Source organism: Phyllobates terribilis, unplaced genomic scaffold (assembly GCF_046119375.1).
Source record: "Phyllobates terribilis strain yellow unplaced genomic scaffold, ASM4611937v1 Scaffold_11__3_contigs__length_659146591, whole genome shotgun sequence".
Taxonomy (NCBI): Eukaryota; Metazoa; Chordata; class Amphibia; order Anura; family Dendrobatidae; genus Phyllobates; species Phyllobates terribilis.
In genome coordinates this window covers 390,629,053-390,646,180 of record NW_027362771.1, presented here as the reverse complement: position 1 = coordinate 390,646,180, position 17,128 = coordinate 390,629,053, and the positions used below count along the sequence as shown (strand labels likewise).

At 42.1% G+C, this 17,128-nt stretch overlaps 1 protein-coding gene across 1 annotated transcript in view; it reads left to right on the top strand.

The window, feature by feature from the left end:
• The window catches only part of UNC13C (unc-13 homolog C), an 861,108-nt gene that overhangs the window by 4,384 nt on the left and 839,596 nt on the right, over nucleotides 1–17,128 (top strand). Inside the window, exon 3 of the mRNA XM_073653015.1 lies at nucleotides 264–3,447. Within this exon, the coding sequence (XP_073509116.1) occupies nucleotides 441–3,447 (3,007 nt within the window). The 5' untranslated portion in view covers nucleotides 264–440. The remainder of the gene's footprint in view (nucleotides 1–263; nucleotides 3,448–17,128) is intronic.

Below are 17,128 nucleotides of genomic sequence, written 5' to 3'. Positions count from 1 at the left end.
AATGTAGAATGGATCTACTCTATTTCTTAATTCTTGGGACTCATATTTGGATACCAGTTTCAACAGAATCATCCTGCAACATAATGTTACAAAATTATTTCTCATGAATATAGACCTTACGCCATCAACCGCTCTCTGCTTTATATGTCAGCTATTGAGATGATTGACCTGCATGCTATGCTTACTATACTGTATGACTTTATTATCCACAACTGTGATTAGTACTGTATGAATCAGTGATGCTTAAACTGCCTTTATTGCAGAGGCTTCCGGAAGTCATGAGAAGCAGACGGTTTCTGGTCCTTCCGTAGGACATACATTCTAGAACAAGTACACGTGTGTTTGCTTCTGCTACAGCTTAATGTTGTGGACATACAAATCTTGCTCAGGAGCTAGAGATACTTTTTTTTTGCAAAGATAGTTAATATAAAGTTCCCCTGATGGTTTCTGCCCTATTGAAGAGCCTGATCTTCTCTTATATATATAAGCTTTGCAAAGGAATGTTTGCAAAGAAATTGGGGAATCCTACAAAAAAGAAAGAAAGTCCAAGCAAAAAGGAACAGGATATTTCTCAATTTGGCCTAATCAAGAATCCAAATATTTCAACTACAATCAAAAGTAAAGTAAAAAAAATTGCCAAGTGTTCTTCTTCTTGCAACCTTTCAACTGAAGAAGATACTTCTAGGAAGGAGTTTTCCCTTTCTCCAACATTCAGTTATAGAGTAGCTATTGCCAATGGGCTTCAAAAGAATATTATTCTAACTGGCAATAATAATGAGGATGCTTTTCAAGAAATATCTTCTCTTGATAGTTCATATTCAGAATCTTTAAGTGAAACAAGGGCTGGTAGTACAACCAAGGAATTCTCATCACACACCATGCCTGTAAGGCGGAACAGAAAAAGCATGAGCAGTCTAGCTCCTTCTGATGGAAGCTCAGATGGTGAACGTACATTGCACAGTCTAAAAATGGGTGCTTTGCGCAAGCTTAGAAAATGGAAGAAGAGTCAAGAGTGTGTTTCCTCAGATTCCGAAGTAAGCACATGGAAAAAAACCTGGGGGTTACGAAGCAAGTCTTTAGACAGAACAGTCCGTCAGCAGAAAACCAATGCAATTGAACCTGGCTTTAGTTCCACTGGTTGCATAAGTCAAACGCATGATGTCATGGAAATGATCTTTAAAGAACTTCAAGGTATAAGTCAAATTGAAACTGAACTGTCAGAATTAAGAGGTCATGTCAATTCTTTGAAGCAATCAATTGATGAAATTTCTAGCAGCGTTGAGGTTGTGCAAAGTGAAATTGAGCAGTTACGTTCAGGGTTTGTACAGTCAAGAAGAGAAACCAGAGATATACATGACTACATTAAGCAGATAGGTCATCACAGTAGTAAACTTAGTCTTAGGTTTTTAAATGTGCCTGAAGAAAAAAATGAACTATGTGAAAATGTTGTTTATAGAATTTTAATAGAAAAAATGGGATTTTCGGATGCACAAAACAGTATGAAAATTGAAATTGCTCATAGACTAGGGCAACAAAGAGAGTGCCCGAATGCAAAACCCAGACCAATTCTTGTCTATTTTACTACACAGCAAGATAGAGATTTGGTTTTAAAAAAATGTTATAAACTAAAAGGAACTGGAATTGGGATTTCTACAGACATTATTTCCCATGAACTAAAAGTGAAAAAAGAAAAGCCGCTTCCTTTGTCCCAGACATATGAGAGTATGGACATGAAATTTTCTGCCATGGAGCCAAAGATTAATCATGATGAATGGGAATCCCATGAAGACAGTGATAAAGAGTTGGAATCAGACATAAACAGAAATAGTTATGCAACGGTTTCCAAGTCTGAAGCTCAGATAAAATCAAATGAGAGTAAAAGAAGTGGGCATTCATCTCATAATAAAAAACCTCACAGAACATCTGAAGATGCCACATATAAAAGTAAAGATGATTATGGAGACCTTAATTTCCAGTCGCCTGTATCTGATAGTTTGGAAAAAAACAAAATATATTACAGTGATTCAACTCCTTTGTGGCATTCACAGACTGATTTTTCTACACCAAAACTGAGTCGGTCAGAATCAGATTTTTCAAAGCTATGTCAGTCTTACTCTGAGGATTTTTCAGAAAACCAATACTTCATAAGAACAAATGGAAGTTCTTTGTTATCTTCCTCTGATCGAGAACTCTGGCAGAGAAGACCAGAAGATAATTCATTAAATTGGTATGCAAGCTCCCAAGAGCAAGCTTTTAGTAATGATGTAGAGCCTTACCATGAAGAGAATGAAATCGAGAACACTGAGACTGTTGACAGTGGTGTCAGCAATGGGATACTTTGTGCTTCAGGAGACCGCAGTCACTATAGTGACTCTCAACTGTCTTTGCATGGTGATTTGTCATCATGGAAAGAATGGCACCATTTAGAACAAGGTACAGATTCTGGACTTGATGCATCGACACAACATGGTTTTGCCTATAATGTCAACTGCCCTACAGATCAACCGATGGAAATTTATGCAAACAATTATGAAAAGTGCCAAAGTAAAGATCTTCCATATAACACAGAAAACTACAATTACACTTTAGAAAGCAATTCTCCATCTTGTCCTGAAATCTCCAATGTGTCACAAAATCAATGGACTAGTGAATATGAATCTTACATGGAGGCAAATGCCAATGAAATGTATCAGGGCCAGGGAAGATTGCCGATGATGTACCGCAGTCAGAGTGAGCTTCAAAGTGATGACTCAGAGGATGCGCCTCCAAAATCATGGCATAGCCGACTGAGCATTGATCTTTCAGATAAAACCTTCAGCTTTCCAAAGTTTGGCTCAACTCTTCAGCGTGCTAAATCAGCTCTCGAAGTTGTATGGAATAAAAGCACACAGAGCTTAAGTGGCAATGATGAAAGCGGCTCCTCATTTATGGGCAGATTCCGCACTTTATCACAATCTACAGCTAATGAATCCAGCACTACTCTAGATTCTGATGTGTACACAGAACCATACTATTACAAAGCAGATGATGACGTAGATTATGGTGAATCTATAGCTGGTAACGACAATGGAGCTGATTATGTGGAGGTGATGGAGCAAGTTCTTGCTAAACTTGAAAACAGAACAAATACAAATGAAAATCTTGAACAAATGCAAGAATATCAAGAATATGATGACAATGTATATGACCCAGAGTTTACTGGTTTACAAATGGATGAATACAACATTCCATATGATGACTTGGCTCCTGAGGATATAATAGAACCTGAATGTGCAATCGTGTACGATATGACAAAGGATGCTAAAAACGATGACGAGAACAAAAACATACCTGAGAAATCATTTGAGGTTCCAAAGAAAAAACGCATTCGTCCAAGTTTTAAGGAGGCTGCCATGAAGGCATACAAGAAAGAAATGGCTGAACTTGAAGAAAGGATCATTGCAGGAGGTACTTACATTTCATTTTTCTTTAAATGCACTATGTTTTGTAAAGTATGTCAACCACAAGCCTATCATAAAATAATTATTACACTACACATTGACTTTGTGACAATATTCCTAATTTTAGCTTTTCTTTAGGGCATTGTTGAGCATGCTACACAAGCAAAAATATTCATTATAAAATAGCCCTATAAAATAGCCCTAGTTTTAAGTTATACATAACTGTAGATCATCTTTTTACATGTATATATTTTTACAACTTTGGTCGACACGTCATTAAAATCTATATTAAATGTTAATTTTGTTATTAAAGCCATTTAATAGTTTAGTACAAAAAGCGTGTGAAAAATGTATTAAGAATGAGGTCATTAAATCTATTATGTGTATGCTTTATATATTTTGTATAATTGCTGCTAACATTACATATTAACCTTTGTTTTGCATGGCTAAACAATAGTCTGCTTTTATGAAAAATGTTTTTCTCGAATATGATTGTCTAGAGCCACAATCTTATTTCGTAACTTCTGACAATTGTCAACTTGACAGACACTTAGCACATTATATTTGAAAAGTTGGTGTGTAAATATATGGATTTTGGTTGTGACAAAAAAATACAAGTAATAGAAGCAAGCAGTCGTTTCCATCTTCAGTCCTTTAAATATATATGCAGAGTACTGCAAACTTTTCAAAATTCTTAAATATATTATTGCATTGGATCTAGCTATAGGGTTACACGGTAGCAATCAAGTCTGGGCCTTAGTGTTTGAGGGGCCTGAAGGTCCCCCTACCACATAAGGAACCAATATTTTAAATATTACAGATTACTGTTACAAGTTTTGTATTGGGCCCAATATACACGCCTTGCTCAGTATATCTTCGTACTATGTTCATTGTGTTTTAGTTACATCTATAACACACCTCAATAGGCACTGCACTTGTGCAGAAATCTGCTAAAAGTGTAATGTCATTGGATCCTTGCAGAAGGTAGAAATTCATGTTGGTAAGGGTCCTCCAGAGAGATGCTGGAGTTATAGCCCTTCGGGTCAATGGTAGATATTGTGACTGAATAGCAGCAATAGGGCGAACTGAATGTATATTTTCTCAAATTCTTTTTCTTGTGATACTTTTAGGTTCATGATAGAGTAAATAGTGTTTCTACTTTTCTAAAAAATATTGTAATATTGATCTTTTTCATAATGCTGGTTTGCTGTATTACCCTTGATGTAATGATTTTCCAATTAAATAAGCAGAAAATTCTTTATCCCCTATTCATCAAGGTGTTTTAAGCTAGAAAACTGTCATAAAAAATGTTTTGATAAGTTGCTAATTTTTTTGCACAACGTGGAGCAGAGCAAAAATTTTCGAGACTTTTGGAGTTTTCACACCCGTTCTGGCAACTTTGTCAAATTCAACAGTAGTATCAGCGTTTCTTGCGGCAGAAATGTTGCTCCAGTCATTGACTGCACTAACATTTCTGGCGAGGAGCAAGGAGGTTCACTTCAGTGAAAAGATGCTCCAAATTCCTAATGAATTTGACACATCTTATCCTTTAACACCCCTCATTAAGTCTGGCATATGCAACACCAGTCTTAATGAATCAGAGCCTATGTTTTTTTAAAGGCTATAGAGGTGATTTATTTAGGTTTTTACACCAGAATTCTGGTTTAAAAGTTCCTAATAAATCACAATATTTCTGCACAACTTGAAAGTTGTGCAAAAATATTGCAACACTTGCCAGTATTGTGACATTTGCCAGTAGTATGGGAGGGACCTGGCGTGGCTATGCCTGCTCATCAAATTCATGATAATTTATGTCAATTAACAGATACACCTAATTCATTAACCCCTTCAGGACCCAGCCTATTTTGACCCTAAAGACCTTGGCATTTTTGTCAATTCTGACCAGTGTCCCTTTACGAAGTAAAAACTCTGGAACACTTCAACGGATCCTAGCGATTCTGAGATTGTTTTTTCGTGACATATTGGGCTTCATGTTAGTATTAAATTTAGGTCGATAATATTTGCGTTTATTTGTGAAAAAATCAAAAATATGGGAAAAAATTTGAAAATTTTGCAATTTTCAAATTTTGAATTTTTATTCTACTAAACCAGAGAGTGATGTGACACAAAATAGTTAATAAATAACATTTCCCACATGTCTACTTTACATCAGAACAATTTTGGAAAAAAAAAAAAAATTTGGTAGGAAGTTTGAAGGGTTCAAAGTTCATCAGCAATTTATCTTTTTTCCAGCAAAATTTACAAAACCATTTTTTTAGTGACCACATCACATTTGAAGTCCCTTTGAGGGGTCTTTATGACAGAAAACACCCAAAAGTGACACCATTCCAAAAACTGCACCCCTCAAGCTACTCAAAACTACATTCAAGAAGATTATTAACCCTTCAGGTGCATCACAGGAACTAAAGCCACATGGAAGAAAAAAATGAACATTTTTATTTTTCTAACAAAAATTTTCTTTTAGCCTAAATTTTTTAATTTTCACATGGGTAACAGGATAAAATGCATCCTAAAATTTGTTGGTCAATTTCTCCTTAGTACACTGATACCTCATATGTGGTCATAAACCACTGTTTGGGCACACGGCAGGGCTCAGAAGGGAAGGAGCGCCATTTTACTTTTTGAATGGAAAATTAGCTCCAAAAGTCAAATTGCGCTCCTTCTCTTCTGAGCCCTGCCATGCGCCCAAACAGTGGTTTATGACCACATATGAGGTATCAGTGTACTCAGGAGAAATTGACCAATACATTTTAGGATGCATTTTATCCTGTTACCCATGTGAAAATTAAAAAATTTAGGCTAAAAGAAAATTTTTGTGAAAAAAAAAGTACTTTTTGTTTTCACAGATCATTTTGTGAAGCACCTGGGGGTTCCAAGTGCTCACTATGCATCTAGATAGGTGCCTTGGGGGGTCTAGTTTCCAAAATGGGGTCACTTGTGGGGGAGCTCCACTGTTTAGGCACATTAGGGGCTCTCCAAACGCAACATGGTGTCCGCTAACAATATGAGCCGATTTTCCATTCAATTTGTTAGCGGACACCATGTCGCGTTTGGAGAGCCGCTGTGTGGCCAAACATTGGAGCTCCCCCACAAGTGACCCCATTTTGGAAACTAGACCCCCAAAGGCACCTATCTAGATGCATAGTGAGCACTTGGAACCCCCAGGTCCTTCACAAATTAATCCGTAAAAATAAAAAAGTGTTTTTTTTTTCACTTTTTCATTTTTATGAATCAATTTGTGAAGCACCTGGGGGTTCCAAGTGCTCACTGTGCATCTAGATAGGTGCCTTGGGGGGTCTAGTTTCCAAAATGGGGTCACTTGTGGGGGAGCTCCAATGTTTGGCCACACAGCGGCTCTCCAAACGCAACATGGTGTCCGCTAACAAATTGTCGGCTCAAATTGTTAGAAGACACCATGTTGCGTTTGGAGAGCCGCTGTGTGGCCAAACATTGGAGCTCCCCCACAAGTGACCCCATTTTGGAAACTAGACCCCCCAAGGCACCTATCTAGATGCATAGTGAGCACTTGGAACCCCCAGGTCCTTCACAAATTAATCCGTAAAAATAAAAAAGTGTTTTTTTTTCCACTTTTTCATTTTTATGAATCAATTTGTGAAGCACCTGGGGGTTCCAAGTGCTCACTGTGCATCTAGATAGGTGCCTTGGGGGGTCTAGTTTCCAAAATGGGGTCACTTGTGGGGGAGCTCCAATGTTTGGGCACACAGCGGCTCTCCAAATGCAACATGGTGTCCGCTAACAAATTGTCGGCTCAAATTGTTAGAAGACACCATGTTGCGTTTGGAGAGCCGCTGTGTGGCCAAACATTGGAGCTCCCCCACAAGTGACCCCATTTTGGAAACTAGACCCCCCAAGGCACCTATCTAGATGCATAGTGAGCACTTGGAACCCCCAGGTCCTTCACAAATTAATCCGTAAAAATAAAAAAGTGTTTTTTTTCCACTTTTTCATTTTTATGAATCAATTTGTGAAGCACCTGGGGGTTCCAAGTGCTCACTATGCATCTAGATAGGTGCCTTGGGGGGTCTAGTTTCCAAAATGGGGTCACTTGTGGGGGAGCTCCAATGTTTGGGCACACAGCGGCTCTCCAAATGCAACATGGTGTCCGCTAACAAATTGTCGGCTCAAATTGTTAGAAGACACCATGTTGCGTTTGGAGAGCCGCTGTGTGGCCAAACATTGGAGCTCCCCCACAAGTGACCCCATTTTGGAAACTAGACCCCCCAAGGCACCTATCTAGATGCATAGTGAGCACTTGGAACCCCCAGGTCCTTCACAAATTAATCCATAAAAATAAAAAAGTGTTTTTTTTTCCACTTTTTCATTTTTATGAATCAATTTGTGAAGCACCTGGGGGTTCCAAGTGCTCACTATGCATCTAGATAGGTGCCTTGGGGGGTCTAGTTTCCAAAATGGGGTCACTTGTGGGGGAGCTCCAATGTTTGGGCACACAGCGGCTCTCCAAATGCAACATGGTGTCCGCTAACAAATTGTCGGCTCAAATTGTTAGAAGACACCATGTTGCGTTTGGAGAGCCGCTGTGTGGCCAAACATTGGAGCTCCCCCACAAGTGACCCCATTTTGGAAACTAGACCCCCCAAGGCACCTATCTAGATGCATAGTGAGCACTTGGAACCCCCAGGTCCTTCACAAATTAATCCATAAAAATAAAAAAGTGTTTTTTTTTCCACTTTTTCATTTTTATGAATCAATTTGTGAAGCACCTGGGGGTTCCAAGTGCTCACTATGCATCTAGATAGGTGCCTTGGGGGGTCTAGTTTCCAAAATGGGGTCACTTGTGGGGGAGCTCCAATGTTTGGGCACACAGCGGCTCTCCAAAAGCAACATGGTGTCCGCTAACAAATTGTCGGCTCAAATTGTTAGAAGACACCATGTTGCGTTTGGAGAGCCGCTGTGTGGCCAAACATTGGAGCTCCCCCACAAGTGACCCCATTTTGGAAACTAGACCCCCCAAGGCACCTATATAGATGCATAGTGAGCACTTGGAACCCCCAGGTCCTTCACAAATTAATCCGTAAAAATAAAAAAGTGTTTTTTTTTCCACTTTTTCATTTTTATGAATCAATTTGTGAAGCACCTGGGGGTTCCAAGTGCTCACTATGCATCTAGATAGGTGCCTTGGGGGGTCTAGTTTCCAAAATGGGGTCACTTGTGGGGGAGCTCCAATGTTTGGGCACACAGCGGCTCTCCAAAAGCAACATGGTGTCCGCTAACAAATTGTCGGCTCAAATTGTTAGAAGACACCATGTTGCGTTTGGAGAGCCGCTGTGTGGCCAAACATTGGAGCTCCCCCACAAGTGACCCCATTTTGGAAACTAGACCCCCCAAGGCACCTATATAGATGCATAGTGAGCACTTGGAACCCCCAGGTCCTTCACAAATTAATCCGTAAAAATAAAAAAGTGTTTTTTTTTCCACTTTTTCATTTTTATGAATCAATTTGTGAAGCACCTGGGGGTTCCAAGTGCTCACTATGCATCTAGATAGGTGCCTTGGGGGGTCTAGTTTCCAAAATGGGGTCACTTGTGGGGGAGCTCCAATGTTTGGGCACACAGCGGCTCTCCAAAAGCAACATGGTGTCCGCTAACAAATTGTCGGCTCAAATTGTTAGAAGACACCATGTTGCGTTTGGAGAGCCGCTGTGTGCCCAAATATTGGAGCTCCCCCACAAGTGACCCCATTTTGGAAACTAGACCCCCCAAGGCACCTATCTAGATGCATAGTGAGCACTTGGAACCCCCAGGTCCTTCACAAATTAATCCGTAAAAATAAAAAAGTGTTTTTTTTTCCACTTTTTCATTTTTATGAATCAATTTGTGAAGCACCTGGGGGTTTCAAGTGCTCACTATGCATCTAGATAGGTGCCTTGGGGGGTCTAGTTTCCAAAATGGGGTCACTTGTTGGGGAGCTCCAATGTTTGAGCACACAGGGACTCTCCAAACGCAACATGGTTCCAATTTGTTAGTGGACACCATTGTGTAGTGTATGTCAGGTTGGTGTGCGGTGTGGTATATTGTAATGTATACACCACACACACACACACACACTACAACACACACACCAACCTGACATAGCCTCCTAAGCTGAGTACGCCCTAGACTGGGATGAGTGGGACGGGCGGGACATTTTGTGTGCTGTGTGCGTGTGTAAAAAAAAAAAAAAAATCGAAACTTTATTATAGTGTGAGTGTACGTGTGTGTGTGTGTGCTTGGTGTAACCTTCTGCAGTCACGTGTGGGGGCTGTCAGGTGTAGGGGGCTGTCAGGCGTAGGGGGGGGGCTGAAGAGATGGAGGAGCCAGCAGCTGCAGCAAGGGGGGTGATCACTGGGGCAGGAGCCGGCAGCAGCAAGGGGGGTGATCACTGGGGCAGGAGCCGGCAGCAGCAAGGGGGGTGATCACTGGGGCAGGAGCCGGCAGCAGCAAGGGGGGTGATCACTGGGGCAGGAGCCGGCAGCAGCAAGGGGGGTAGGAGGCCGGCAGCATCAGGGGGGTGATTACTGGGGCAGAAAGCGGAGCAGGAGCCAGCAGCAGGGGGGTGATCACTGGGATGGGGGGGTGCACACTGGGGATGGGGAGTGAACACTGGAGACAGGTGGGGGTGAACACTGGGGACAGGGGGGGTGAACACTGGGGACAGGGGGGGTGAACACTGGGGACAGGGGGGGGTGAACACTGGGGACAGGGGGGGGTGAACACTGGGGACAGGGGGGGTGAACACTGGGGACAGGGGGGGTGAACACTGGGGACAGGGGGGGTGAACACTGGGGGGAGGGGTGATTATTGGGAGATGGGGGGTGATATCACTGGGACTGGGGGATGGTGGGCTTGATCACAGGAGCAGGGCATTTACACTGAGCCTGCTGCTGCTGTGATCACAGTCCACCGGCTGTCAGAAGGAGAGCAGCAGCCGGTGGATGAAGACGTGGGAGAGGGAGCAGAGGCGGAGGTCGAGGTGCAGGTATGAAAGTGGAGGGGGGGTGGAGGGGGGGCAGGGTGGAGTGGAGGGGGGGTCGGGGGGGAGCGGGGGCAATACTACCTGATGCAGATCAGCGGCGGCAGCAGGCGATCAGCGGCGGCAGAAGCGATCCACGAGCTCAACATCGGAGGGTCCACGGGGGGGCAGCTGCAGAGGGTCCACGGGGGGGCAGCAGCAGAGGGTCCACAGGGGGCAGCAGCAGAGGGTCCACAACGGCCGGCATCATTAAAAACTCCCTCCACATCTGATTGGGGCTAGTATCCATGTGACGCTAGCCCCCCAATCAGATCTGGGGGGAGGGGGGGGGCAGAGGTGACACTCCCCCCAGCCAATGGCTGATGCTGTAAGCATCAGGCCATGCCCAGATTTAAATATTACACCAATTTTCATTGGTGAAATATTTAATTCATACCGATTGGCAGTTTCATTAAAAGTGAAAATGAAACAGCCAATCGGAGGGGTCCCAGGCACGGGGGGGTTAATCCACCCCCCGGGGGTCGACTTCAGGATGTCCAGTTGCAGTAGCAACTGTGAAACCTGAGCGACCCCGCTCGCAGGCGCTGCAGGGGCTCTTTCCCTCCATGTCACAGATGCTGTGACATGGGTCGGGAAGGAACTGTTTTCCATGTCACAAACGGTGTGACATGGGTCGGGAAGGGGTTAAGCGACATTTGCCTATTTTATTAGGTGGCATGAGCTGCTTAGTGAATTAGGTGCAGAGGCATAGCTAGGGATTCAGCTCAGCAGGGGGGTGGAACATTGGGGTGGGCCCCTAACCAGGTAAACGTGTGGTACTGCCTAATCTTAGATATAAGGGAACCTCAGCAGATGACTATGCTGTTACTGAAAATCTCTATACAAAGATTAACACTGATATTATCACCATATAGTGACCGTGTAGTGGTAGATTCCAGTCCTGCAGAACATATAAGAGATCACACTTAAGAGATCACATTACAGATATAGATAGTGACTTACAAGTAACAGTCTTTCCAATGGAGTCATTCTCATTTCTCATCTTTTCCATCTTGCCCAGACCGAAATGACAACTTCTTCCAGCCATGACTCGTGTGCAGAGTTTATAACAAAGTTATATTTGACTTCTCACATTTCCAGCACAGTCCCCATCTATTCCGAATCTGCACAAACTCCTCATTCCACTAATATCCCTATGCTGAGCCACTGCTTTCATATGTGTCCCTATTACTGATCCTCTTAATAATGCCCATTGTGCCCCTTACAAAGCAAAATGAGTAAAAGCCTCCTTTATGCCCTCTAGATGGTAAAATTGTGCCCTAGAAAATATTATTATTATTGTCATTATTATTGTGCAAATGCCCTATAAAACAGGGTCCACATTTTGCCCCATGGAAAGTAATAATCCCCCTCATTGTGCCCATTTGACAGTCACAATACTGAGCGACATTATACCAATTATGCTTCTTAAGTGCTAATTTAACATTTTATATTGTCCCCTGAATCCCCCCATTTATAGTTCCCCTCTATACAGCATGATGTTCCCACAGCTTCCACATACACAGCATGATAGACCCACTGATCCCTATACACAGCATGATGGACCCCACAGTAGCCCCCTCCCACTGTATGATAGCCCCCAGTAGCCCTCAAACTTTATAACAGCCCTCAGTAGCCCCCCACTCTATGATTCCCCCCCAGTAGTCCCCCCCACGGTATGATGGCCTCCAATAGCCATGCTCACACTATCTGATGGGCCCTAGTAGCCCCATACACTATATTATTGTCCTGAGTAGCCCCTCCACTCTGTGTTATGGCCCCCAGTAGTCCTCCACATTGTATGATGGCCATTAGTAGCCCCCCACAATTCCTCCCACACTGTATGATGGCCCTCACTATTCCTCCCACATTGAATCATGTCCCCCAGTAGCCTCCCCAACATTGTATGATGGCCTCCAGTATTCCTCTCACACTGTATGATGGCCTCCAGTATTCCCCTCACACTGTATGATGGCCCCCCAGTTTACCGCCCACACAGTATGATGGCCCCCAGTGTTTTCCCCAGAATGTATGATGGCCCCCACAAGCAGTATTAAAATAACATTGAAATAACCATCTTATCCTGAGGAGTCCGCTGGCAGACAGGACCAAGGCGTGAGCGGACCAACGTGATGATGTCATTGCACTGGGGCACGCAAAGAGTCCCACGCCATGTCATCAAGCCGCTCCGCTCCCACCACCTGGCTCATCCGTGCGTCTCCCTACCTTTCTGTAGGCCGCAGGCCTAAATCAATTTGTGGTCTACAGAACAGAGAGCGGTAGTGCAAGGAGACACAGTCTCCCTGCTTCTCCGCATCATTTAACTGTATCAGTGTGCTGATATAGTTTAGAGTGATGACCGCTCCGAGTAGTCCCTCTGAGTGAGGGGCTGGGCAGATCGCCTCTGTGTAGCAGAAATGCTCACTTGCTATGAGCGCTGACCACTAGGCGGCGCTCATAGCAATCTAGACATGACAACCACAGACCCAGGGTTGTCATGCCCACCTATCGATGACCCGCGATGACGTGACGGGGTCACCGATGGGCGGAATCAACGACGCGCTTCCTGGAAGCGTGAGTTAAATGCTGTCAGAGATTGCCAGCGGCATTTAACTGGTTAACAGCTGCGGGTGGATCGCGATTCCACCCGCTGGCTGTTGCGGGCACATGTCAGCTGTATAAATCAGCTGACATGTGCCCGGTTCAGTGCGGGCTCAGCGCCGGGACCCGGGCTGAACCCGGGGTACGGACGTGATGCGTACTAATACGCCCCACGTCGGTAAGGGGTTAATACAAGTATATTAAAAAATAGCTTAGATTACAGCACTACATAGGTAAGGATTTAGAATGAAATTTAGTTTGACTTCGAACCACCCCTTTAAGGAAGATGGCATTTAGTTATTACAGAGTAGTAGCTATGTTAGGATAGGTTCACATGATCATATTTTCGGTCCGAGTTATGTCCATTAAGAAATGGAGAGCAGATGGACCAATGCTATTTAATGTTGCAGTAAAGATGAGCGCTATTTTTTTTTTTTTTAAAAACTAATCTGCATGTGAAAAAAATCGCAGCCTGCACTAGTTTCCATGTGTCACATGAGATTCACCTATTCAAGTCTATGGGTGTGCAAAAAAAACAAACTAAAGACATACTGAGCCATCGCATAGCATCCATTTTTTTACGGCTATATTTCAGTTGTTTAGCATAGAAAATTGCACATGGTCTTGTAAATTATTAATAACTGCTGCTTTAAAAAATGGAATACATACTTATTGTACACGAATGACAAATGAAAAGAAATTGTATTAGTATTCTGGATAAAATGTTATTTTTTATACTCTCGTGTGAACTTAGGCTAAGTGTTATAAAATTCTGATTGAAACCTTCAGTGGCAGAAAACATATGACTTGTAATTTCAAATTTTTCCATTTTGAGTACATTTATTTGTCTCCAGATATATTACTGTCAGTAACTGCATACACAGTCTGGGGTGGAGGACACACCACGTGTCCACCCCAAGCGGCTTCCTAAATGTCGCACCGGCTTTCAGTTGCATCATTATAGATAAATTGCTAATGGATTACCTATTTTTAATGGCAGCACAGTTTTAAAGAAACCACATTGCTATTGAAAATAGGCAAGCCATTAGCAATTAATGTTTAATGATGCAGCAGAAAGCCGCTGCAATATTCAGGAAGCCACTTCTCAGCAGACGCATCTTGGATAGGTACTACGCGCACTGATGTGTGACATCAGCCGAAATGCTTGTCCTGATTGTTTCCAATTGGCACAGATGTATGACTCCTTAAAGTGACTGTTTATATGTAGAGAGGTCTGATCAGACCAAATAAAACAAAAAAACACTTTGTATCATTAGACTAATAGATCCTAACAAAAATACATTGGACATATGGAGGCAAAATTTGCTTTATCCATAGGGGAATGTTCTCCCTGCCTCCTGCTGACCCTGTCAACAGTGATTGACAAGCTGCCGTGCATCTGCTTCTATAGACTTTATCACTTTATAACTCCTATTAGCCAAAAATGACAATATTTTTTCTGCTGTTTAGTGTAATAGAAAAGCAGACATTTTCACATATTATGTCACCCCTATACAGAGCACCATACTATGATGACAAATCCGCTTTAACTGTATCAGAGCTTGCTCTGAAATGCACCATGTCTCCATGTCAGTTGGACATAATCATGGCAGACTTTTAGTCTTTGCATGTGAAGAAGAAAGCACAGATAGATATTCACAGATAGCAAGCAGACATCCTTAAATTAGAGGGGGAATGTAACACAATTTAAACTGCTATTGTTCTGTGCACAATGAATATTTACATGAACTTTATATAAAAACTGTAGACCTCCAATATGCTGCAAAAAATGTTAAAGTTCATCATTGTTTTAAAAAATATGCAAATTGCCTCTTCAGAGAGAAAGACGCCTAGAACTCTAGTGCCACTTATTGGAAGCAGCGATCCTAAAAGTCAATACCGACTCTTTAATGAGCCTTGCAATATGACTTAAGATAAAAGTCAAACCAGAATCTCAATTTGCAGACACGGTGTTTCGGAGTGTTACTCCTTATCAGTGCAAAGTATGAGATCCGATTTGGCTGGGTGAGAGGCTTCGGACAGAGTTCTGAGGAGTAATGTTTCTCCTTGTGGAGAATGGCAAGCCCAAAAAAATGTAAAGGGTTCTTCACTTTGAAAAATCACTATTTGTTAATAGGCTCCTTTGACAATACGCTGAATATGAAGTGACCCCCTGCTGGGACCCCAGTGATTAGCTGTAATCAATTTGGAAGTCTGGCAGTAAGGCTATGTGCCCACGATAAGGCTATAGCAGCACTTTGGACTCGTCCAAAGCTCTGTGTCCGATCCTGCATGTAAATCGCAAGTGTTCATTGGAGTTACTGCACCCTATCCATTCTATTGTCAAAATTTCAATTTCTATTGCGGAGACTAGCCTCTCCGCAACAGAAGTTGACATTCTCCGGCTCGTAAAGCCGCGCCACCGGTGAGTTTACACGGCAGCAAATAGAAGCACAGTGGGCATGGTATTTCTATAAATCCCATCCACTGTTCTTCTACTGTACAACACAGCGGTTGGGACGCAGCGCAGGTGATCTGCGTCCAAAATGCTGCTATTATGGATTGTGGGCACGTACCCTTAGTGTTCTGTGTGCCTGCAGCGCCACCACAGAGAAACTAAGCATTTCACAGTGCTCATTCAATTTATCAGGCCTCCTACATTATGTAAGATAGGACAGATCATTTAGAACAAGACATGCTCTTTTTAACCAATGTCCATTTTGACCAAGAGATGAAGATCCTGAACAGATGACCTTTCACTAACTCAATTAACTCAGAATCCCCTACTAGGTTATATGGAAATGGATTTTCTAAACTGGCCACCCCTTAAAGTAATTGGGTATCTTTTGTTTCCATAGACATCATTGGCCCTCCAGAGCAAAGGTATATGCTGGATGTAGCACTCAGCTTTCCCTAAGGCCTCATTCAGACATCCATTTTTCATTAACATGTTCTATCTATGTTTTTCACTTCTAAAACACGTACCAATTGTAGTATGTGTAGCTGTTCACATATCTGTGTTTTTGTAGACTGTGAGTCCACAAAAAAAAACAGAAAATGTCAGTTTTACATCAAAGTCACTGATCAAAATAACCCAAAAAGGTCTATGATCTATGAACATCACTAACAGCACATGGGTGGGGGTTTATTAGAGAAAATTACTGGAGGTAAAAACAGGCACTGAACAAACACTGATGAAAATCTGATCCAAAACACTAATATAAATTGGTCTGTTTTTTCATGTACAAAAAAAAAGGATGTTTGAATGAGACCTAATACAAGGGGTTTCCAATCAGTAGGCTGCCTCTATAGGATCAGCATATTGAAAGGTTTGGTCAAAAATAGAGAACATGGGTAAAACAAATGTATTCTATTCCTTTCCGCAGTTATGAATCTATTTATATCATAATTTACCACATTGCTTTCCCTGCTGGAAACTTGATAGCATTATGCTGCAATATTATCATGCAGTGTTTGACAATAGTACAAAGGCATTACTAATGAATCACTTTGGAACCAAAAAGCCCTCAAGATGTAAAATGTCAGTATGCGAATAAAATAGTTGCTAAGAAATGATTTCAAATCATATTTTGTAAAATATCAGTTATATTGGTTTATATAGCTAGATAAAATATGCCCAGCTTTGGTCTAATTTGTAGTTTTTAGAATGATTAAAAAATATTTTTACCCTAACCCGACACTAACTATATGCCTATAGGTGCGATTCGTTTTTCTACTGTAGAAAAGCTGATTTGCATAATTTTTCCAATAGATGCCCTGCCAATAAAATATTCTTCTAGCTGGATCACATCCAAAATGTAAAACTGGTCATGTGTTGACTAATAAGGAGAAAAAGTTTGTTAATTAAGGTATTTTTTAAGTTACATGATTATAGGAGTTATCCAGGATTTAGTGGTTTTTGGCTATGGGGCTAAGAAATAAGAGGCAGATAGTTGCTAATTACCTGACTGTTTTGCCTTGCAATGATCTGTTCCCGCTCATGTAACAATTCTCTGGCATCATTTGACCCCATTTCA